The sequence below is a fragment of the Pteronotus mesoamericanus genome, unplaced genomic scaffold, assembly GCF_021234165.1.
Source record: "Pteronotus mesoamericanus isolate MK-2021 breed Mesoamerican mustached bat unplaced genomic scaffold, CSHL_Meso_final contig_20, whole genome shotgun sequence".
NCBI classification, from domain to species: domain Eukaryota; kingdom Metazoa; phylum Chordata; class Mammalia; order Chiroptera; family Mormoopidae; genus Pteronotus; species Pteronotus mesoamericanus.
In genome coordinates, this window is record NW_026555085.1 from 95,829,308 (window position 1) to 95,855,022 (window position 25,715).

The window sequence follows — 25,715 nt, forward strand, 5'->3', positions numbered from 1 at the left end:
AGAAACAGAGGAGTTGAATGTGAGCTGAAAGACTTGAAGACTTGAAAAGACAATGTTTTTGCCAAATGTAGTGTAGTAAATAAATATTTTAACTGGAAAGACATTTTAGAAGATGATGATACACCCAACACGAAATTTATTTGAGCCATATGGATCTGATTAATGTATCATATAAAGATTTAGCAGGCCAAAAGTGATCAATGTGGAAAAGTTCAACGTTAATGCCTATTTACGGCTGTGACGTTTGACTCTTACACCTGACATTTAGCACTGTTGGAAAACTGTCTAAAAAGGACAGAGTGGGGGCAGTGGGTTCATGACATTGTGAAATATTAGAGGAATGGGACACTTGAAATAAAAATGCTCTTTCAAACATGAGAGCTATTTCATTTTCTCAAAAGGCAGAACTTGTGACCCTTCACTAGATTCATACTAGTAATTCCTCAACAGCCTCTAATAAGGTGTGCAGAGAATACGTGTGTGTCACTATACACAGTTTTCTCCTTAATACAACTTAACTATGTTGCTTATCAAAGGCTAAACATCACTTGTCTAATACCCCAGCAGCTCCCCCCAACCCTGATACCAGATCCCTGCGAAAGTGTCTGATCTGGGAAGGCGAGGTAACCCTCTCTTCCTGAAGGGTGCCAGGAAGGCTGTTGAGATTTAAGCTATCTTCTCATTTCATTTCCTTTTTGTTCTAAATTCAAACAGTGTCTCTCTTCCATTGAAACATACATGAAAGATAACCATAGTTTAGAACAACTGATAAAAACCCCTTTTTAAAAAACGTTAGTTTGAGTACATTTTCTTTAAAAGTTTTTGGGAATACATTATAGTACGGAGTAGGTATCCCTTTTTTAAAAACTTTTCTAGGTTGGACTGATAATTATTACATTTTCTAGAGCAGAAAATAATATAATACAATGAAACCATACCACAATGCTTAGCCACTGGAATAATTTAAAATGTCAGAAAAAAAAAGAACATTAGAAGCATGAGAATAATTTTAAATGTCAGAAAAAAAAAGAACCTTAGAAGCATGAGAATACAACTTAGAAGCATGAGAAGCATGAGAATTTATTGTATTAAATATGGTAAAAATATCAGAAAACTTTTCTAAGAGTTACTTGGAGGAAATATGAGAACTTAAATTATATGAATTTTATAGGGGAAAAATAAAAGAGAGAAAATAATCTTTTCTTGACTTATAGTTAGGATACATCATTGAATGCTGGTAGGAAATTGTACCTGGAGTTTGGAGAGCTCTTGCAGAGAGGGCTGCTCAACCTGCAACTTGTCACCGCGCTTTTTCAATTCAGCGATTCCTGCGTCCAACTCCTTTAGCCCATCTTCAGCTTGCTGTATTGCCTAGGAAAATTTGTGATATTTCATCAAAGCTTCCACAGATGATTTCTCATGGAAAGTGTGACTACCATATCTCCTTATTTATTCCTCTCCTGTCCCCATAAAACAATCCATCCAACAAAACTCGTTGTAATACATCAGAAAAACCGTGGTCATCTGTGATATGGAAAAGGGGAGAAGGCCCTTTATTATACTACAGTTCAGCTATCTTAAAGGTAAGTAGGTAGGAGCTTCTTCAAATAAAGAAAGAAATTCATGAGTAGCAACACTTAAAAAGAAGCATGAGGTAGGGACTAGTAAAAGGTGTCTGCCTGAGATTGTCTAGGGGATCACATTGTAGTTTCCTGAAATGCAGTTTTGAGCATCTTTGGAGATTTGGTGAAGCAAGAAACATGTAGGCCTTGGCCGGATAGCTCAGTTGGTTAGAGTGCCATCTCAATATGACAAGATTGCAGGTTCAATCCCTGGTCAGGGCACATTCAAGAATCAACCAATGAATGCATAAATAGGTGAAACAACAAATTGAAGGTTATCTCTCTCTCTTCCTCTCTCTCCACCCCTTCCTTTTTCTCTGAAATCAATAATATTTTTTTTAAAAGAAGAAAATATATGACAGCATGAATAGAGAAAGCTTTTGTGAAGCAGAAAACCAAGCAGTCAGTAAATAGTACAGTGGCTGCCAGTGCTGAGCCTTGCCTTCCCAGAGTAAGGTCTGTAGAAGCACAAAGGAGTGTGTCCTGGCCTTCAAGGAGCTCACAGTCTGCTTGGGAAGCCAGAGGAAACAGAGGACAACCAAACAGCTGTGTACTAAACTTGACCCAAGCCATCCATGCTCAGGCACCTCAGAAGAGGGGGTCCCAGAGAATCCTGGAGCAGAGCCAATAGGCTTTCGGAAGAAATGAAACCTCAGTTGCCCTTGAAGAAGGAAAAGAATATGAACTCCAGATGGTAGGAAAAAAACCCATGTGTCCCATTTTCTTTTCTGAAGTCCCATTACTACCGCAGCAAATACTTTGATTGGTTGGCTTTTGGTGTGTCTTCCCCCATAAATCTACAAGAACAAGGCAAAAAGAAAGAGGACAATACCAACAAAGTTTTGAAAGCTGGAAGTCAGAAGGGTATGTGATAATTGACTTCAGAAATCTCCGAAAGCTGAAATGCTAACCAGTGGGGATCCTCACCACCACAGTTGCAGCGACCGGAGCCTTCGGCACTTTGGGGAAGTCACCCAGGTGCTAAGTAAGGAGGGTGGTGAGAAGCTGTTTAAAGGGAAACTAAATCCCCATGTCCCTTTCCTCTGTCCACACTGCCCCTTCCTTCCCTGGGGAAAGATGAAGCATTTATTTTCTGAAGAAGCTAAAACACAGTCTTTGGGCTGAGGGGCACCAGACACAGCAGTGGGCTTGAGTAGTCGAGTGAAAACAGAGGGATAAAGCAAACGCCCACTGAATGCTCAAAGGGGAGCCCCTATGTCTTCTAGAGTGTGCCAGCCAGACCTTTACTCCCAGTTAAGACAGGGGAAAACATATGAAAAGACCCGTAGGAAGACCTAAAAATGTGACATGAAGGTTCTCCAATAAACAGGCCACACAGATCACCCTTCAGTAACTCTCAACAAGGTCGAGCCTTACCCATCCACCAGGTTGCCATTTAGCTGTTAGGCCCCCACCCTACATTGAACAGACAGCAACGGATTTCCTGAGAAAAGCCTCCAACATGAAAGACAGCAACCCAGAATAAGCAAACAACCTAAAGTAACCTGGAGGGAAATAAATTATACAGGAAAAATAAAACTTCAACAACAACAAAAAAATACACTCAGAGAGATTACAAAAAATAATGCACTTATTAAAAAAAAGAACAGGATACTATTAAAAAAAAGGATCACTTAGAAAACCAAAATGAGCTCTGGGGAAATTAAACACATGAGAGCAGCAATGCAAACTCAGTAGAAAAGTCTGAATTTGAAATTGAGGAAGTCGTCCATAAAATAGAGCAAAAAAATGGAGAGAAATGCCTCTTAACAAGGAAATTAGAAGATGGAACCAGAATATCCAACATCTGCCTAAAAGGAGACCCAGCCCTAGATAGTGTGGCTCAGTTGGTTGGAGTATCATCCATACACGGAAAGGTTGCAGGTTTGATTCCCAGTGAGGGCACATGCCTAGGTTGTGGGCTCCGTCCCTGGTGGGGCAAGTAGGGGAGACAGCAAATAGATGTTTCTTTATCTTTCTTCCCCTCTCTAAAACCAACAAATGTATCCTTAGGCGAGGATGGCATAAGGAGAAAAAGGAAGAAGAAGGAAGAAGGAAGAAGAAGAAGGAGGAAGGAAGAAGAAGAAGGAGGAGAAGGAGAAGGAGATGGAGAGGCAGAAGAGGAAGAGGAAGAAGAAAGTTCCAGAAACAGAGACAGATAAAATGGAGGTATAAAAATATTAAATCAATCATTAGAAAAAAAATTTTTGAGAGTAGAAAAAGGAGAGTAGCCAAATCAGAAGGCCCATTGTGCTTGCAGCCCGGTGGACAAAATGGACCCTTCGCAAGCATGTCTTTGCAAAATTTCAGAACACTGGGGACCTTGAGGGATTAGAATGATATTCAGATTCCTAGAACTAACACCGGGATCTGGAAAAACCATGGAACAAAAGCCTCAGAACTCAATAAAAAATGGACTTCCAACCAAGAACTCTATAAAGAGCCAAGCTGCCAATCAGTTGGGAGCACAGAATCAGAACATTTTCAGACATGCAAAATGTTGGAAAATATATCTAGCACCTGCCCTTTCTTAGTAGGGATATGCACTCACAAAACAAGGAAGCAATACAATAACGACGTAAGACTCAGAAAAGGAAGATCCAGTCGAGGGAGAAGTGAAGGAAATTCTCAGAATGGTAGTAAAAGAAGATCCCAGAAGACACCTCTGCAACAGGTTTTTGGGGAGGATCAGAACGGCGCCACTCAAAGTGAGAATGTACGCAGAGGAGCCACCCCCATGCCTTCTGCTACTGTTCCCTTGTTAACCCAAGGCGGGTAGGGAGAGAATGAGCACATTTTTTTAGCGGCTTCTCATTTATTAAAAAAAAAAAATCTAATTATTTACTTTTATCTGTGGCATTTAGTTACATTGGTCAGTAATTAGTAACAATGTAACTTGTGATCATGCACATCCTACATCTCACATTAGAAATTCAAGGCACAGCATCTCTATGGCTGCTCAAATCTTTTGTGGAATCAGGTACATTACAAGCTAAAAAGAAAAGAATATTACAATTAAAAATAGGTCCTTTCAAGGACTAGATATAATATAGAAAAACTGTTTTTTTATTTGGGGAAATAAAGGATCTCCTGTGAAAGCAGGCAAAATTATAGTCAAGAGAAGTATACAAATAATTTTGCAAACTATTTTAGGTGATCTATCCCAAGTAGGTAGTCAGACAGACAGACGGATGGATACAGATATTTCTTTCTATTGGGCTGGCCAAGTAGAAGTTGGTTTAGTTTTTTCCCTAGGATGGCCGTAGTAGTTGTCTTTAACTTCACTCGAAACCATTTTGTTGGACTGTATTGTGACAGCTGTGTTATCAGCGTGCATTAAAAAAAAGTTATCAAGATTGTTGAATTTTTTTGCAGTCATTTTAATATTGAAGATGGAGGAAAATACAGGACATTTTCCACATATTATACTTTATTATTTCAAGAAAGGTAAAAACGCAACTGAAATGGAAAAAAAGATTTGTGCCCTGGATAGAGAAAGGGCTGTGACTGACCGAAAGTGTCAAAAGTGGTTTGCGAAGTTTCTTGATACTATTGACATTTTTTCCAAATAATTCTTTGCTGTGGGGCTGTCTCACGTCTTGGAGGGTGTTTAGCAGCACCCCCGGCCTCCACCCACTAGAAGCCAATAGCAGGAGAGAGACGACGCACTTAAAAATGTCCAAATCAATCAAGTTACTGGTGAAAATGAAAAATGTGTTGTTTATTTTATAGAAAAAAACTTAACAGACTTTGTGGCCAGCCCCACATGAAGAAATATTTCGGGTTATTGTCTATAGTCTATCCACAGAGGTCTACTGAAATGAGGTTATAAAATGTTGTTGCCACACCCATTTTTCGTAATTACTTAGCTGATGAAACAGGAGATACTGTGCGGCATCCTTCCCCTTTCTCCTCTTCTCCTCTTCTCCTCTCGTCCCTGCTCCCACGGCCCTTACCCCGGTCTGAGTTCACACTCCTTCTTTCTGGGTCCGCTGTGTGAAGCGTCGTGACGCATCCTGCATCCTGACTCTACCGCTGTTGGGCCGACCGACCAGAGCAGGATCTGGTGCTGAGACCCACTCCCACCCTCCGGCACCCCCAGCCACTGGCCCCTGCCGTGCCCTCCGAGGTGAGCGCAGGTATCCAGAGTGTGCAAGGTAATCCAGGAGGACAAAACGCTGCACCTTTGATTTATCAGTGAGATCTAATCTCACTGATGGGGGCAAACTTCTTCAGGTCAGCGTCTGTCACTGACATCATTTTCAACTTTTATTTTTGTTCCTTTGCGTGCTTCATAACAAAGTGCCTGCTTATAATTTATAAATAAGTAAATATTTATATATTTGTCATATGTGCTTGTTTGTTTTAGCTAATGAGGTGTGAGATCAATCAAGTTTAAACACCAGGGATTTGTAGAATAAAGTCCAGATTCTCTGAGATGCAAGAGGCCCTCCAAGTTGCCTCAAATTTTCTCATCCAGGTTTTTGTCCCTCAGTCACATTTGTTCATTGTACGTTCAGCTAAAAAGGATTCCCTGCTTTTCTCCGGAAGAGCTCTGCACTGTCTAACGTGCATGCCTTTGTTCTTGCTGTCATCTTTACATGGCTACCTCCCCTCCTGGTCAATGTGTGTCCAAACTTCTAATTCCAGTTCAAATTTCCCTTAACAGACTCTTCCCTGACCTTTGCTCTGCTGGAGGCAATCCAACCCTCTTTCGAACGTCCCTAGTGCTTCTCTGGACCGCCACCAGGACACTTTGACTTCCTGTGTGGGTCACTGACATTCATGTCTAATCTCACTGATGGGGGCAAACTTCTTCAGGTCAGCGTCTGTCACTGACATCTTTTCCTAGTTCATATTTCCTAGTTCAGGGCACCTGTATGTGAGAGAGTCGGCGTAACCTGGCCAGCCATTCAAATCCGGCTCTTGAAAACAAAACACGTGACAAACAAAACACCATAGTAAGCCAGTAATCTTTCACAGAGTAGTTGACATTTTATAGTAAATCTGATCTGCTCTCTGCATTTGCTCTTCTGGAAAAAGGCAACTGTAAATACCTCTATTTGCTCCGCCACGGGCTGTTCAAACACGTTTGCCAGTTTCTGCAGAATGATGTATTTATTGTCAGTGAGAGTTGTAAACAGCACCTTCAGATCATTCTAGGGAGGGGAAGGAATAGAAAGACATAGCATGTGCACCAGAGAATTCAAAATGGTTATAAATTTGACATGCATTCTTAGAAATAATACACAGGTGTAGAAATTTTATGTCCAGAAAAAAACAATACTGATCTATGGGAAGATAAAAGAAACTGGTAACAGTTTATCCAAGTGCTAAAGGTGACTTTTGAAGAATTTGTTCACAAACTATCTCCAACACAATATAAATAGAGATAAAGTATACAAATAAAAAAGCAATACTGGTCACTCTAATCTTGTTATGTCTGAAATAAATGTGCATATTTAAACATTCCAGCAGAAATAGTCCACTAATGACTTCTATCTAGTAAAACAGCCTATTGATGTTACCCAAATTTGGGGAAAAAATAAGATTAAGAATAATATGATTCCTCTTTTCCTCTTTCTTCTTCTTCCCTCTCTCCCTCACTTATTGCTTTTCCTCATTTTCAAAAAATTTACGCAAGCTTATAAAAGTCATCCAGATGTTTGGAAAATAACTATTTCCACCATGACCAGACATATTAAGAGAAAACACCAAAAGGCCTTAGCAAAGTCTTTTGTTCATAAACGTTACTTACTTAAAAGCCCAAATATATTTCTATTGAGTTAGATTTGTACAAAAATGAGTTAACTATCAGAATTTTGGGACTCAATTTGAACAAAATTTGAATGACAAAATGTTTGATTCCATCGCCCCGCTCCCTCCCGCAAAATATCTATTTCTTATTGGCCAGCAAATGAGTATGAAGGACTGGTCTCCATCACAGGATGAAACTTGATCATCATCCTCTTCATGGAGCGGGGTGGGGCGGGGGTGAGGGGCGCAAACCAGATGCAAATGCAGAGCACTGAGATGCAAAAATTCTGTCTCAGCAGGAAAAGGATACTCACACCAAGGAAAAACATTTTAAGGCTGTGTGGGAGCACCATCACACAAAATTCCAGGCTAAAAAGCAAAAGAGTGAGTGGACTGTGTAGTAATTTTTTTTAAAGCATTGGGGAATTAAAGCACAGGGGCATTAAAAACAACAACAACAACACATGATCCTAAGAGGCAATAACCATCACTAATTAAAACGCAAACTAATCTGCATGCCTCCTTGCAGACTAAATAGGAAAACGTAATAGCGTCATTGGAAAAATGGGGCCAGAAACAAGGGTTTTATTTATGAGATGTGATAATGTTTGTATTATCCAACTGTGCACAGGGTGAGACCACGTGGGCCACTGGAACCAGGACACATTTATCTGTTTGTGTGCATAGGAAAAGATGTTTTCCATTCACTTGAGCAGATGCAAAAGAAATAAAGTCTCTATTATCTTCTTGTATTTAGACGATTAATTAAGTTACTCTAAATGAGTAACATATAAATAACATAACACGGGTTAGAAATAAAGACTGTGTATATATATTCTTTACATTTTAATAGCATATTTTCTATATTAATTATGCTCTATTCAAAGCAATAGGAAACAGAGTTCACATTTCTAAAAGCCACCATACCAGAAGAGACTAGTCAAGATGACTTTGAGGTGCTGATAACCATATTGATGTTGATAATTTCTTAAGAATGAAAATCTGAAGGCTTTAAACATTTCTTATCACTATGCTGTTATAGAGCAGGATAATTAACGTATCTTTGTATTACACATGTAACAGCATTACAATTTTTTTCTTCCAGTCACTGGAATTACTTGCAACAGATAAAGAAGCAGGATCCTAGCTGTTTGCAAAAATAGGCCCACAGAAAGTTTCAAGTTTTAAAATCATTTGTGCTGCCTCCCTCACTTAATAATAAATTCCTATTTTGTTTTCTAAATAACTTAAATACTAACTCTAAAAATGTTCAGGAAATTTATTTGGGGTTGGAGTCTATAGGTAAACATTCGCTAAAAACAGAAGAGTGGATAGATAAATAACTCGTGATTCCATGTTGGTATATGTATCTATAGAAGACCTACGCACTCCTCCAGATTGTCTTCTGGGTACAGGATACTGCTAGCAGTCTGGCAAGAGCTGACGCTCAAAGCGTCAACGCTAAGTGAAGGAGGCATGCTGCTCCAGTAACTGCTGAGCCTGACAGCCCACCATGTGCTCGGTGTGGAGTACAATGAAATGGTTTGTGACTTGCCCTTCAATTGCATGAGCATTGGCACTCTTTCAATTAAATTGGAACACAAGCTTTTAGAGTATCAGTTTTTGTTTGTGAGCTGGCCACCAACAAGTAGAAACTTGTTGGCAAAAGAAAAAGAGAGAACATGACTTAAAGAAAATGTCACGATGAAGTGCTGTTCTCTCAGTCCTCTGCACAAAATAAGTTCCAGAGTATTCATGGCCTGGTTCACATTTTACTCTCAATGACTCTACTTACCAATAAAAGTTTTAACACACCAAAGACACTAGCATATTAAAGGCAACTTGGAAATGGAAATATGCCCCCAAGTGATAAACACATTTGCACTTTTAATCCACCTCGTTCACAACTGATAGACTAGAATGCGATGAAAACTCAGTACATCATTTCATGGAAGGTAAATTTTAGAGTAGTGAAAGAAGTCTCCATGAATTGCACAACAGTTTGCTGATTTTAGGTATACCGTGTATACATGTATGTTTTGCATGCAAAACAAAATACCCAAGTAATCAACCCCAGCTTTTCTTGACTCCAAGGGAATTGCTCATTCCTTTCTATGTGGTAGACAACATACCACACACAAATGCTACAGGTCATTCCTCCAGTCACAGACTTGCACACTCAAATGTCTACCGTGACTGTTTACCTGATGTATTAATTCCACCCTGTATCCTTGCCCAGCCAATAGAAGCATCAGCAATTCAGTCTTGCCCATTGGCCAATGGCACTGCTATCCTGTCAGCCAATGTCCTCCTCAAGTCAGAGTCCTCAGAATGCCTCAGATGCCTCCCTTTTTCTCATTCCCATGTCCAAATCATCAGCCACTACTCTCCGGGTGGTTCTGCCTTCAAAGATATATCTTGAATAGGTCTACAATTCTCCATCTCCCCTTCTATCAGCTGAACGATACAAAATATAAAACTATTCTTTGAGTCAAATCCTGGCTTGCATTCTCAATGGCTGAATAACCCTGAAGAAGTAATTTAACCTTTCCATAGGTTTCAGATCCAAACCTGTTATAATAAACATAACTGTTAATATCAACAACAAAAACAAAACTTCCTGACTACTAGGTTTCAGACACTGTTCAAAGTTCTTAACATATTTTAAATCACTTTATCCCCATGAAACACTGTAAGGCAATTAGTATGGGTGTGATTTAATAGTTGTGGACACAGGAAAGCAGCTAAGGTTATACAGCAGCAGGTGATAAAGCCAGAATTTGGACCCAGGAGAGGTGGCTTTGGAGATTCTGTTTTTAATTTTTGCTCTTTTGACTTTGCAAAATGAATATTAGAACAATGCTTAGCTAATAGGGAAGTTGTAAAAATTAAAGATAATAGTATAGTGAAAAGGCAAAAATAGTGAAAATATTTTGTGAATAAAACAATGATACATAAATATTTGTGATTATTTTGTAGTTGTAAGAATTTTAAACTACTTGAAGGCAGCGATAATTTCTCCTAGATATATACCTAGAAAATTCCTTGTTTCTTGGCTAGTGCTACATTTATTTAGCATATTATAGTATTTTTTCTTTTTGGAAATCAAAATTTTTACACTAAATTCTTGGCCCTAATCACAGGTATCCATTTTATAAAACTTCTATATTTGTTAAAAATAAAATCCAGTTAAAACTTAAGTATTCCCAAAGGGTACTTTTTTTATTAAGAATGAAAATCAACACTAAAAATTTACCAGCAACTTTTGCATTTGCTGAAATTTATAGTCATAGGAAAAGTTTCATAAGCACACAATTATTCAGTTGGCAACAGAACTCTAGCCTGTAGCTAAAAGGCAGTGTGAGGAGTTAGGACTGGGAAGTAATGCAATATATTTTAACACAGGTGGAACGAATTAGGCCATAGTTAATTTCAATGGGCCTGGATATTGGAGTCCAGGGTTCATTGTTTATTACAGCCCTTCCTGCATATTTCTTTGGTTATATGTTTTAAACTCCACTATTATCAACTGGAAATTATAATTATAATGTGCCAAAAATATGACTTTTATTGGTTAAGTTTAAAGCCCCATTCAGCTGTTAGTGTGGTTGGCTGGTTTTCTCAACCTCCATTTCTAGGAGCATAAAACAATTAGTATTCCAGTCCTGGAGTTCAATATCCTAGTTTTTTGGTAATGTTCTTGATCTGCATTGTATGTTTGAAAAACAAATAGTTCTCATCCTTTGTGATTGAATATTGCTGGGGAATGGACAAACATTTCTTGATAATGCCTTACCTGGAAATTTAGTATTTGCTGAAGTCTTTCCTTCATCTGATTACATCGTTGATTTACTACTGAGTCTAACAAGGATAACCTCCCCAAAAGACATCCCAAAGTGTCTTCAATAACATCACGGTTATCACCATTCTCTGGAAATGCTTGGGAAAACAAGTTCTTGTTCTTATCCATTTCTTCAGACATCTCCTTAATATCTTTGGCAAGAGCCTATGGTTGAAAAAAGAGAAGGCCATTCCAATGTTTAGATCCAGGAATCTATATACAAATCAAGTCTTTACATCATAGAAAGTCAAGTGCTTTGTAAAGTCATATACACTTACAGACACAAGCTGCCACACTTACCTCTTGGGTGAAGAGGCAAGTTTCTGTTTCCTCTGGAATAAGGGCTGTGGCAACAAATAAACGTTGTTCAACATCATCCAACCAAGTAGAGGTAGCTGAGACCCCATCATATAACTTCTGTTCCAAGTGAATGTTCTGCTTCTTTGTCCCTCCACCCTGGAAAAAAAAAAGAGGGGGAAGAATGAATTAATTACAGTGTTTTGAGAAATCAAAGGAAAATACCAGGATGAGACTTTAGGGTCTAGTGGCTTTGCCTTTCAGGGCTATTCATTAGGGTTGGGTCACAATGGTTCATGCCCAGGGGTGGAATGACTTCATGAAGACCAAGATCAAGATCCAGGAGCAAAGCATGAGTGCAGCCCTACCTGGGATGAAACCTCCTCAAAGGCCTGGTTCAACCCATCCAGCAAAGACGTCACCGCAGATTTGTCTTGGGTCTGCCCATCTGCCTTGTACAGCGGCACACCAGACAGGAGCCGATTTGGCTTTCTGTAAAGCTGCAGAAAAACAGGGGCAGCTTATTTGAGAGCATATGCACTGCGTCCAGGTTCCTCACTTAGAAGTGCACGCATGAAAGCAGATGCTGGACAACTGTCCTAGTGAAAACCTGTCCTAGAGAGTTAGGACCTCTATGACACACCACGTCCACTCAACATGGTGACCAGTTCCAGCAATAGCAATGTTTCTACTGATGGACTTTAAAAAGAAAGGGGTGGGGAAAATGCCTGAAATCTTATAGCCTTCTGCTCATGTGTTTTCTTGGCTGTAGCACTGCCCATGATGAAATAATCCATTCTAAACACCGGGTCTGGACAGACTCTTTGGCTTTCACCATTCCCTTACCTCCACTCACTCTTTCAGGCATATGGAATGTCTCCCCTGATGCAGCAAACAAGCACTCAAAATCGTTAATGTTGTTCCCGGCCAAACTCAGTTTTCTATACTTTGTAAGAACATCTCATTGTTACCTTCTTTTTCAGGCTGACAACTCAGTTTCCTCTCATGTGGCAGGCTTATTCCCCACTGTAGCTGAAATGCCCACCACACCCAGCATCTCTTTGAAATCCATAACTTTAAATCCCACATCTGCAGTACGCGTACTATAGTGGCTTTCCCCTACTTCTTCTTTTTTCTTTTTTAACTTTCTTTTCAATTCCTGCTTACAGAGCTTTCCATGGTTGCTTATTTTTTTTAGGAATGTATAAAATATGTCCTTGGTTTGGTTACAGGTTCCTAGGAGCAGGAACTATGCAGGGTGTTCTGCATGGACATGCACAGAGAAAATTGCTCTGAGATGGTTGCCTTTTTACCTCGTGAACTTTAATCCCTCATCCCTCTCCCCCCCAAAAAGTGCCTGTAATTACACTTGAGGGCAGTAGGTAGACCCAGTATATACTGTTGTCAGATTGTTGGAATGAGGAAGAACTGGGAGTTGGACAGACTTCTGTCTCCCTCCCAGATCTGCCTCTTCTTAGTCACAGGACCCTGAGAAATTGTCTAATCAGTTCAAGCCTTAGTTTACAGATCAACGTAGTAGAGATAATGTCAACCTCCCCACAGCACTGTTAGAAATGTTAACACCTAGAACACAAATATGCTCATGAAATGATCATTCTCTTTCTTCTTGGAAACTCACAGCAAACCGCTTCTTGCCTTCCTTTTCTCACCTCTTCACTCCAAAGCCTGGGAGGCACTTTGTACAAATGACCAGAGATTCCTGAAAGAACGCACTCAACGAACTGCAAAAATATCATAAAATAACATCCCATGCTTTCCATTTCTCATTCCCCAGGGAAGTGAGAGATGAACATGCACTTGAACTTCAATAGTCCAAGCATCACGTGGGGATGTCGGTGGCAGCAGAACAGGGTTTCTCAGTGAGCTCACGGGGTGGATGCTGGGGCCCGGGCATGGCCTCACTGAGAAAGAGTAGCTCTCCAAGCCAAGGGCAGGTAATGGGCAGAGGCCCAGGAGGGCTGCAGTCCTGGATGAGTCACCCAGGTGCTGTAAGGTGAATGGACAACAGGTGGAATCTAGGGCTTGGGCATTTAATGAATGAAGAGCATAAAAAGTTTCTAGAAGCATCCTGGGTTTATCTGACTTAAGATAGTCAGAAGGACTGCAGTCCCTGGTTTAGGATTATAAATACCCCTTATAGTAAAAAAAAAAAAAAAAAAAAAAAAAAATGGGGAACCGCTACCACATGAAGATGAGGAGCAGGCAAGTCCCTGGGATCTGCATGAGAAATCAAGAATTCAAGCTATGAGTCTGAGGAACGTTTGAATAGGCGTGTGAGAAAGGCCTAATTCAAACACAGGTAGGAGCCCATGTGAAAGGTACAAGGCATCCTTTGTCCAGCAAAGTATGATCTGGCACAACTGCTGGCCGGGACGGAGGGCTTTATATCCCGCAGCCAATGTTGGGACTCTACCTGTGGACAGTGTGAGAAACAATAAAGGTTCCTGGCCAGAGGAGATCAGTGAGAAAGCATGGGTTTTGTAAAATGAGCTAGAAATTAACGGCTCTGGAGCGACTCAGGCAAGGCTCCCAATAGAGGGGGAAACCTTCGGACCTCTAGGCCGCCCTCTTTCAGGCAATCCTGGTGAGTTGCATCTGCTTTTTGGTGCCTGTCTGGTCAGCTCCTGCGTTTCCCTCCCTCCCTCCTCGGATGCACTTGCCTTATTGACTGACCTTACACCTTTCACTCTTGGGTTCGGCCTCTCCCGGCCCCTAAGCTAGTCCTGGCCAGAGCAATGAGAACAGCAGCTTCCTCAGATCCTAAGTCAAGTCCCAGAATTTCCTCGGCGGACACAACTGTTGTGGAAAGACCTGGAGGAGCAGTGTTAGCCCCGGACCCAGAGCTACTTCCCAGCTTCCAAGCCTGCATGGCCACAGCCGTGGTCAGCATCACGCACTTGTCTAGGTTCCAGTCTCAAGGCCTCAGTTCCTCTGACTCTTTGGCTTGGGCTCAGAGAGAACTCACAGCTATTTACCTGGAACCTTTTGTTGCTATATCCAATTCCACTGGGTTTGGCTTGCTTGGTGGAACCAAGTCCAACATCACACAGTACCTACCCATCTTGCAAACCAGTCTGCACATGGGTCACAGGAAGAATCCTTGCTGGCCACTGGCTTCCCCTTCCTTTCAGGGCCAATGAGGACACAATAGTGCCTCAGTAAGATCTTCTGCAACTATTAAGTACTAGAAGCAGCCATGAAAATAGATAAATTGACAACAGAGTTCCAGATTTTTGGAATTTCTTTTGTCCTAGATGTATATATCCTTGGATTACTCCCCTAATTTTCAAAGGGGTGAAAAAAGACGGAACATTTACACTTTAATGGTTTATGCTAAAGCGTAATCAGATAATTATCTCTGAGTAAAATAGTATCTAGAAATCAAATTTTCACCACTATATAATTAAATATATAATTATTAGGGGAAACAATGTAAAAAGGAAGGAAGAGTAAGTTGTTTCCTGTCTTCTTTTGGGATTGATAATGAAAATATATATTATGGCACAGTTATATTGTCTCAGCAAAGCTGTACATCTCTTATAATAGTTAATATATACAAGCAGAATGTTTGATACCACTTGCTCTTGTTCCTGTTCCAGAGCATTCTGCAGTAGCTTCTGCTTGGTACTGAATTCTTGATGTAGACTTTCCCATTTCATTCTCATCTGGTCTTCAGGAGGTGACTTCTCCCCTTCCACCCCCAGCTCCTGGGATGACACATCAGGTTTCTCACTAGTAGAAGAATAAATAATCTAAGTTTACAATGTGTGCAAAAAGGTGAATAGATTAGTTCTAGGTACCTTATCATGTGCACTAGATATGGCCCCTAAAATTAGAACCAAATTATTTTAGTCATTAGCTCACACTTTAAAAAATATAAATTAAAACAAAAAAGTTGAGATTAACCATAAAACAAATATATGATAATGGAACCATGAGCACAATGATAATTTAAAAATATATCACAAATAGCTCTGTATAAAAGATAAAAATAATTGTTATCTTTTGGGATCAGAAAGTATATGGACTTGTATCCTTTGACAAATAGACCACATGTTAATTCTAAACCATAACAATGTGACTTAGTCTCTGAGAGTTTTTACCCTGAGTCCGTAGACCAGGTTCCAGGACATGGAAGGAAGGCACCCGCATCCCACCCTTAAGGAGGGGCAGCCATGGGCGCCTGAGAATGACTGTGGCTCTCAGGGCGAGACAGAGCTGAGTGTTTACATCCCTGCTCAACATGCTGTGCACCAGAAAATAATGTAGTGCTGAATGTCAACTGTGATTGAAAAAAAGAATAAAAACAAATAAATCCCTGCTCGAGCAAATTAGATTTGTGACTTTTAGGAATTTGCTTCACATCTCTGAGTCGCCATTTTATCATCTTTAAAATAAAGATATTATCTATCTTGCAGAATTATGGGAAGTAAAGTGAGAGAAGATACACATAATGCCCATAACCCTACCTGGCAAATAACAACCACTCAATAAATGGGGCCCAGTGATAATGACAACGGTAATGGTATGAATTTGGGGGACAGAAGTTCCAACGGATCCTAATTTAGCAGGAATTTTGAAGTCCTAACTAGCACTATGATATCTGAAAGTCATATAGGCATTAGTTATTATTTTGACAAAAACTTTTGCTGAAGTGGAAAAAAAAAATAACAAGTTCATTGGCAGGGTAAGACTGTACAGTATCCCAAAGCCAATTCTTCTCAGAATAATAATTGACTACTTTTCTTAAGTAAATTTGTTTAAGTTAAGGCTTAAAAAAAAATACTTATAAGTCTATGAAAGAGGAATTCTATTTCTAGGATATAACTTAGAGAATCTAACCTGCCTGTGCAGTTAGAAACAGAAAAGAAGTTTAAGTTCAATAATACCAGCAACAACAACAAAAGAAATGGCAGCAATATGAGTGCCCATCAATTCAAAAATGAGCAAATGAATTATGATCCTAATATAAAATATTGTTAAGCAGTTAAAATGGAAGAACTTGATCTATATGTATCAACATGGATCGATCTAAAAAAGTAATATTGAGTGAAAAAATACCAACATAAAATTGATACTTCTTTCCAATTTCATTTGTTATATTAGTCTCTGAACTTTACTCTGTATTTTTGTAAAAATCTTTTTAAATAACAAATTTTAAAGTGTTTATAAAATTAAATTTTTATCGTGTTGTCTTTTGTGATAGTGGACTGTAGTTCACCACTTTTCAATGTATTTATGTTTGCATAATAATTTAGTTTAAAACCAAGAGATATTGAATATCTACATTCTTATATTTAATCACTGACACATATAAAATATCATCAGCAAATCAGTCTTAAATTAGAACGTAGCCTTTTATTTCTCAAGGAAAATATTCTCCTTTGTTTTTGATATTTGTATCAATTAATTTCCAGTCTAGTTTCCTTAGCAAGCACGTAAGAACCCCTCCATCAACCATCCTATACATCACATAGGACTTATTTTTTATATATCACGTTTGTGCCCATGAAGCAAGGCATGCCCCCTCCCATAGGGATTTCTTACATAAACTCCCATAGGGGTTTTCTTACATAAACCAATTCACAATTGACACTTAAAAAATCAGCTAATAAGTTAGAGACTTAATATAATGTTTTTCTTTTAACCTATCAATGGATATGTCCAATGGCTTGAAAGGCATAGCTGAACTATATTATAATCAACTAGATTTAAAGGTGACTTTTCTAAGACATTTGTATAAAAATTAAGTAATTTATAAGCAGTCTTGGAAGTGAATCTTGTATAGAAAGTCAGTACTGCACAGCAACTTTCTCTTTAAAATATTTTTTATACTTGGAAGAGCAATTTATAGTTGTTTGCCTTTTATCTGGTTCAATTCCAAAGCAAAAGGCCAAGGAAACAAACAAACAAACAAAAATCATGGCAAGATTTCTACTGTTCTTCCTGTGACTGTGCAATGAGGAGGCGATGCGTGGGTAAGCACTCTGGAAAAATAGAGTTTAGAAGAATTAGAAAAAGAATATAAAATGCAAAGCGAAAGCAAGTCTCGGCTTGAGAGTCATCATTGGAAGAAACAGTGTTTTTCCTTTGGTATTTATACAGAAACACATATTTATAACCTTCTCATTATTTTTAAGCATGATGCCCACTTAGGTTTTTTTTAAACCCCTTTACATTTTAACACAATTTTTAGTTGTAGGGTCATTTTAATGGAATTCTGACTATAGATGCCATAATATTAGTCATTCTTATTTTTAATAGATATTTATTAACTATTAATATTTTTGCCTTGTTTTTGTTTAAAAATCCTTCCTATTTTCTATACATTTTGTCATAATGTCTATTGTAATTACATTTTAGTTTTGCTTTTGTTATTTTACCCTTGAAATTCTTAAATACATACAAATAGGGTAAGGCCAAAGTAGGATTATAGTTGCGAGTATGTGAAAGAGTTTATCCTTGTATTATTATTTATTTATTAATTATTGTATTATTGTCCATCTGAAAAACTGTAAACCTACTTTCGCCCTATGTATATAGTTATATACATATACATGTATCTACTCAACACTGATGTTATATATCAACAACATTATGTCAGCACTAATTAAACTGGAAAAAAAAAAAAGAAAGAAAAGAAAAAATCTTCATATTATCCCTCTCCAGTTAGTTTTGATAAACTACATACTAGAGAGGGTCTTACCTACACATGTACTATACATTCAATTTATATCTTATTTTGCTTAGTATCACATCTTTTCTGATATTATTATAACTTTTAAGATTATATATGCATAAAATTTTCCTTAAGCTTTTCTATATTAGTGGGAATTTCTGCCTTTTCAATTATTTGATTATAAATAATATTTCAAAAATCATCTTCATAATATGTATTTTCTCCTTTACGTTATTTTCTCCAAATAAATGCTCAGAACTGAGAAAAATGAAGTCAATGTGGTTAAAGCTATTTACCATATTGTGGCTGCCAAAGGACACCACAGTACTCTATGGCAACCTGTAGTAACACAAGAGCACAGGTTTCACTAAAACTTCTTTTCAATGCTTAGGATATTAAAAATAGTTTTCCTACATATCCTCTCAGTTGACATTCACAACTTTCACAATCCTGTGATGAAGGTAATCACTTATTATTCTAATACCACAGATGAGCAAACCAGGGCTCAGAGCTGAGTTGCTTTGTCTTTTTTTATTTTTATTTTTTTTATTTTTAGAGAGCAGGGAAGGGAGAGAGACAGAAAGGGAAACATCGATGTGTGGTTGCCTTTCATGCACCCTCTACTGGGGACCTGGCCTGCAACCCAGGCATGTGCCCTGACTGGGGACTGAATCAGCGACCCTTTGGTTCGCAGGCTGGCACTCAATCCACTGAGCCACACCAGCCAGAGTATGAGTTACTTTTTCATGGTGACAGCTGTTGAACTAGAATAAAACCCAGCCTGACTCAAAATATGGGGATCCTTCCTTTTGCGGCCACTCCTCTTCCTCCTAACCCTTGAACTCAAATCTTCAACTTGAAAACTGTCCAACTTCCTTAACATTTCTTTTAACTCTTTACTCTTCTGCATATGAGACTTTCAGTTTCCACTCTACCACAGGACTCAAAGCTCAGTGACTTTGCATGTAGAAATTATAAAAATAGGTCTTCAAGAACAATCAAGATATTTAGTAGGCACATACATTTATTTTTCAGAATGATGTTGAGGGAAGATCAGTTCTTACAGGGAATAATTTTGCAGTTAGAGATTCAGATAGAATCATCATGGTTCTATTTTCATAATGCATTTGCTATTTGATTTTTAAAAAATGAACTCCATAAATATCTTCTCTGGGCAGATATGCTGAGCATACTGGAAAGAAGGCACATAAGTTTGCCAACATAATCACTAGCTGTACCCATGCTGTGCAATAAAACACTCAAAACACAAGTAAATTACACAGAGTCCAGAAGAGGTAAGGCCTGCTTGAGTGTGGTTGGTAAGGTAATGTCACAGGTGTAATAATTTATAATTTTAATTTGAACATTTCATCTAAAGTGCCATATGGTATGATTGAGTGTGGTATTATTATGTTGCAGAATCACATGCTTATGATGTTATAATAAAAAAGGAGTGTTAATTGTGCCAGACCCTGAATATCATAAAGAGAAAACAAAATGATTACAATTTTGCAGATGTTTAAAAGAAAAGTTTGGTCGGGAGGCTTACATTTCCTCAGATGTTAGGGAGACAGTGCCCAGAGGAGGAAGCGTGTCCCAACATACCCGGCAGCGCCAGCGGCCCCCGCAGCTGAGTGCTGGGTCAGGATCTCTTCTCCTCGGCTGGCCACCGACCGGAGGAGGCTCTTCTGCTCTGCCAGCTCCTGTTCCAGCTCCTGCTCAAGGGAGACGACAAACACGCATCTCTGTTACTCTGTGAACATCGTCCACAGTCGTGGTGCAGGGTCTACAAAATCCTCGGAGGGCTCTTATAGTAAGTTTTACTTTCGCACATTGCATAAAAAGTATGGTTTAGGGCGAGGCTCAAAAATCTTTCCAAAGTATAGCTTTCATGGCTTTGATAAAAGATATCTGAAAAATCTTGGGTGGGTGTGGGAGAAATCCATGGGAATCGAAAATTTTGCGGGGCAATGGTGCCCTCAAGTGGCACAAAGTGCACTTTCATTTTTCCAAATTAATACTGTGTTTGAGCCGCTGGGGTGGAGCCTTGGGAGCAGCTGCTCTTTAATTCCCCACTTTCTTGAACAACACTTTTTCATATTTTATGATTAATGCCTTTGCTCTTTGAAAAAAACAAAAATTTTAACATGCCCAATACATAAAGTTAAGGTATCAATGAGAAATCATTTTTATTGATCAAAGCTCATTTTCCCCCCAACTAGGCAATAACTGGCAATCCTATTTTGTGATGGAAACTACTCAAAAGTAAAACTAAATTGCATTTCTTTAAAAAACAAACAAACATGTAACTGAGACTTTCACCAGTTCTCAGAGGCCTTCCTGAGGTTTTTCTTACACAAAATAGTCTGAAACTGGGGCAAGTCTGAAAATGGAGCAGATAATCTTGATAAGGCGGATTTTCATTGTTACACTATTTTCAAAGCTTTTGTTAAAGAATAATAGACTAAGCATCCCAGTGGTCACAAGTAAGTACGTTGAAACATCTAGCCAAGTCTGTCCAACAGGAAGACAAAGGTGCATCTGTCTTTAGTACACAAGTGACATTTCTGTCAAGGGTTCGCTTGGCAGGCCTGCAGGCTGGAGAGAGGTAGGGAATGCTTTACTTTTTGCTGCTGGAGGCTGCTCTGTCGCTGGTGGGCCCATGTGGAGCGAGCTTGGGCCAGCCATTCCTGGACTCCGGGCCTCTGGGTGGCAGCTAGGTCTCCGTCGCTCTCCTCCTTCTGCTGTGCTGTTCCCTGCTTTTCAGGAGGCAGAAATCAAGAGTCATGCAACCCACAGGAAAACCCTAACCAAAGCGAAGTTGCAACTACTTTCATGTGGCTGGTTTAATACCAAAGCAGTTCCATTTGGATGTGAAACCGTATTTTTTTTAAAAAAATGGTAACACAAAATGCATCAAATTCATGGCATTTGCAGAGGGAGAATAATAAATAGATGATTATACTCAGACATATTCGAGGAGAAAACTGCCTATTTAGAGGCCGGGCCTTTCAGCTGACTGATGTGGTCACCAGATATTATTCTAGAATGCTTTCCACAAGAACACAGTAACTCTAGATCTCATTTCTCCACTAATGCCATCAGAACCAGATCCCACCGCCATCTGCTGCCACCGCTGGCTTCGATAAAGGAAAAAGGCAAAGGTAATTATTATCTGGCAGGAATTTATCCTTCCTGCTTGATATTCTAATGGGATTTCAAAGGCCCTGGAATACTGCTTACCAGAATGGAATTAGTCCTGAATGAGAGATTTTCTACTCATGTAGGTGTCTATGTCAAAGGATAGAGTACACGGCTTGAATATAGCTTACTCACTAAGTACTTATTAAGTACCCACTGTGTGTCAGTCACTGTTCTAGGCACTGGGGATATTTTGGCAAGAAGGAGCCAGGCAGGGGCGCTGCTAGGGAGATAAATAATAAACAAACCAGAAAAGGTGAGGTAAGCCCTCCAAAAACAGGAAACTAGAAAACGGGATAGAAAGTGAAGAGGAAGTGTTCCTGAGGCTGCTCAGAGGGAACAGGGGCACTGAGCACTGAATGATGGCAAAGATCCAGGGGAAGGGCCCTCCGGGCCTAGGGCCCAGCTGGAGGGAAGACCTTGGAAGAAAGAAAGTTGGCCTCTCCGAGACAGCAGTATAGGTGAAGGACCAAGTGTGGCTAAAGCACTGGGAAGGTGGAAGGCGGCGGGGCAGGGGATGTTTGGTAGGTTATTTTCAGAGAGCGGTGGCCCTGCTGCCTTGTTCTGGAGCTGCTGTGCCTGTCTTTGCTTCTCGCCCAAATCTGATCCCAGAGCGGGACTGAGTCCCTCCAGCTCATGCTGCTTGCCTGCCTGAGTGACCTCCAAGGCCCCGATCTTCTTATTTTCAGAATTTTTCACTAACTATTGTGGGGGTTCTGATCATAAATGCCTAAGTAGGTCGCTCAGGGTGGGAGGTTATGCCCCAGGCATATCTTTACCTTGGGCACCCTGTCCGTAGTTTCTGTGCATTCAGGTTGACATACCTTTGGAATAATCCGTGCCACCCTCAGAAGAGCAGGTAATCTTCTTAACTATTCTGTAACCCAATCCCCGCCTTGTTTTTTTCCACCTCCATATAATCTTCCTTACATTTGCTCCTTAATTTCAAACGCATAAAATAAACTGCAAAGGGGTTATTCTCCAGAGCATTTAAGATCTTGCTCCCTCGTATATGCCATCAGTTTGGCTCAAATAAACTCTTAGAAAAACTCTCTACAGGTTCAGGTATTTCTTATGTAGACACTATTACAGGAAAACAGATGGGATCTGTTTATCCTTCTATTCATTAAATCCCAGGAATAAATTGTAAAATGTTTGAGATAATGTTGAGCTAATAAAGTTTTCAAAGTTGGTATCGGTGCTTGAAGCCAACTGAAAGCAGGAAATGGTGGAACCTACAGGGAATATTACACGTAATCTTCTCCCAGATTCTGAGCCACGTAACTCACAGGTCCCTCTTTTCCTTTAAGATGATCCAGCATCCCAGCAAGAGAGCGTGACGTAGATAGAACAATGTGGGTACCATTGGTCTAAAATATGCTATTGGCATTTTGCAAGACCCTCACAATGGGCAATTAGGGACACCAAGTTCAGAATATTCCCCACTCCTCTAGGAAAGCCCCTCACAAGAAAATAGTGATTTTCCTGAAGGTGGGAGGCGTGGAGTGGATGAATACTCTTCTGGTACTGACGCCCATAAATTTCCACATGAAACAGGTTCTCTCCATCTGAGATGCACTGCCTACCCAGAATAAGCTCTGAGAGATCCTGGACCTTCCGGCAGGAATGATGCAGCAGGTCACCAAGGACCTGTAGAGAATGATCCCAAAGAAGTCGGTGCATCAAGTTCAGAGTTGTCCCTGATCAGAGCCACTGCAGCGGGTGAAACAGTGGTCACTCACGGCCATGACCTGCTGACTCTCATGTGGTGGGATCCAGCCACTCTCTGCCTTGTCCTTGAAAAGGTTTGTTTTCAGAGCTGAAGACTCATGTGGTAACTTCTCAGGTCACCACCTCATCCTTCTACATAGGTTACTACTGTCTGGCTAAGAGCTTTTCCCTTAAATTTCTCACACCGAGCAAGTGCTTAGAAAAAAGGACAATTGCAATGTTAGGTCTTAAGGACGGCTTAGCCACTTTACATGCACATACACACATTCAGATTCTAAGACTTAGGGTCTAGAAAGGCAAGTCATAGTAGGCGAACTATATTCACAGCTTTAGAGAAAAAGACATTATGCAACATCAGAAGCAAATGCCTAGTGTGTATTTTCTAGGTGGTTAGGTTGGTTTTTCAGTTAGTGAGTTTTTCTCTGATTGATTTAGTCACTTGAAACATAACACTTAGACCACAAGAAGAAAAAGAAAAAGCGGGAGGTGGGGGATATGGATTAAGAATTTCATTCAGATTTCATTCCTTTTCCCTTTGGGACGAGAAGACACTAACAGGCGGAATAAAATAATAGCAATTACTTTCTCTAAGGTTTGATAAGTTTTCTTTCCTAGCTGGGGAATCAGAAGTGACTTTTGTCTCCAGGATCCTCCTTGGATGGAGCTACATGGCTGTTTATTTTGGAAACACCAGGACAGTAATCTCTTTTGCTAGGAACAGTCCTTGGAAGATTAAGGAGGATTGGAGAACGCTAAATGTTAAATACAACATTTCTTTATAAAGTATGTTTATTTATTTATTTATTTATAGCATTATATAAATATAAGGCATTATATAAATATAAGTACTTATATATAAATCATTATATAAACATATATAAAGCATTATATATATATATCTATATATATCTATCTATCTATATCTATCTATCTATCTATATATGTATATAGATAGATATATATATATCTCCCTGGATAGATAATAATGTGTGAAATGACCTGAACGTCTTGCAAAGAAAAGATAACATGTAATTCAAGAGAAATTATTACATGTCAGTCAGTCTTGTGTCCCTTCATAAAGAGAAGAAACCTACGGCGGGCAGGGTGCTAAAGAAGTTGGTTATTCGTGGATACAAACAGAAATCCAATTAGTTTAAAAGGATGGCCTTTACAGTTGGGGCACCTTACAGATAAGTAGCTCTGAGAAATGACGTGCTGACGGCCCCTCTCGAGTCAGGAAGCTATTCCAGCTCTTCTGACTCATGCAAGTCCCAGCTGAAGGGCACAACTTTACTAATATCTACATTCAATGGAAGATTTTCCCCCAACAACCCTTAGTTAATTTCAGATCAGTTCTGAATTTTCCACATGAAGGGAGAGGACCCTTCTCATGGCGCTAATAATACACACAGCACTCCTTTCAGCCCTGTCCCTGGGGAAATACTATCATCAAAAAGGTATAATTATGTTAAAAACATAAACCAACAAAACTTTACATACTGGAGACTCAGGAGATGAAAGGTGGTGAAATGTATAAGTATATTAAAAATGAACAACGACTAATTTCAACGCAGTGAAACAGAACCACATTTCCCGGTATTCTCAGTTTACCCATCAGTAGCCTCAGGAAAGCTTACAATTGCAGGCAGGAGTCTTCAATCTGAAGAACCTATGTGGCCGTGGGCAGGACTTGGCAGGTGTGAGCAGCACAGGAGGCTGTCAGCACAGCCAGCCCAGCCCCACCAGTCTCAAGTCTCAAGTCTCAAGGGCAGCCTTCGAGCCTGACAGTTCTCTCCTCACAAAGAATGTGGTTTGTGGTTTGCAAACTGTTAGTTGTTGTTATTCACCATTATGCTCACTGCGATTTGAGCGCTTACTGCAATCTTGCTTGCATTAAAATTCTCAGGATTTTTAAAAGTTAAATACCAGTATTATCCCCATTTTACAGATGAGATAACTGATCTGCAAGAAAAGGAAGCTCAAGGATCTCGCCCCAGGTCACCGATGAATGCCAGTGAACAGCAGTTCCAAAGTGACGGCCCCAGAGTCAAGGTCTGGTTTCTGGATATGCTTTATTTGGCACACAAATTATTTTTAAATTTTAGAATTAAATGTTTCAAAAGAGGAAGATTTTAGCTATAAGCCCAAATTTTCTTTCTCTGGAAGATCTAGTGATGCTGATTCTAAATTCCCGTATGACAACAGCTGGAGTTAACAGCTGCTTCTCTGACCTGAGACCAGCTTGCCAAGGTCCGGACAGGATGTGCTTCACTTGTTTACACCCCCTTCCCAGCCCTGCGGGCTTGGGGTGTAGGCTGGCCCTTTAATCCCTCCCTCCAAGTGCTGGCTGTCAGGCAGGCTGCTGTCTATGGAGCCTATATTTTTTTAAATATAATTATTTCTTCCATTCCTCCCTGCCTCCAGTGAGAGGGCTCAAGTAGAGCTTTAAAAGGAAGAGCTCTCCCAGGTATCAAGCTATTGCTTCTAATAGTTTTCTACTGATTAGGTTTGATGCTTCAGATCACATAATCATGCCGTTAACAAAGAACTGAAAATATGTAGTTTA

At 39.6% G+C, this 25,715-nt stretch overlaps 1 protein-coding gene across 5 annotated transcripts in view; it reads right to left on the minus strand.

Annotated features, from left to right (window-relative positions):
• The window catches only part of SYNE1 (spectrin repeat containing nuclear envelope protein 1), a 414,665-nt gene that overhangs the window by 110,461 nt on the left and 278,489 nt on the right, over nucleotides 1-25,715 (minus strand). For 4 of the 5 annotated variants that reach the window (XM_054570129.1, XM_054570128.1, XM_054570127.1 and 1 more), the window contains 8 exons: nucleotides 20,842-20,976; nucleotides 19,823-19,932; nucleotides 15,114-15,270; nucleotides 11,886-12,017; nucleotides 11,521-11,676; nucleotides 11,176-11,385; nucleotides 6,680-6,781; nucleotides 1,252-1,371 (listed from right to left, as the gene is read on the minus strand). In XM_054570129.1, the coding sequence (XP_054426104.1) occupies nucleotides 1,252-1,371; nucleotides 6,680-6,781; nucleotides 11,176-11,385; nucleotides 11,521-11,676; nucleotides 11,886-12,017; nucleotides 15,114-15,270; nucleotides 19,823-19,932; nucleotides 20,842-20,976 (1,122 nt within the window). The remainder of the gene's footprint in view (nucleotides 1-1,251; nucleotides 1,372-6,679; nucleotides 6,782-11,175; nucleotides 11,386-11,520; nucleotides 11,677-11,885; nucleotides 12,018-15,113; nucleotides 15,271-19,822; nucleotides 19,933-20,841; nucleotides 20,977-25,715) is intronic. The other variant, XM_054570132.1, reaches the window with a different exon arrangement.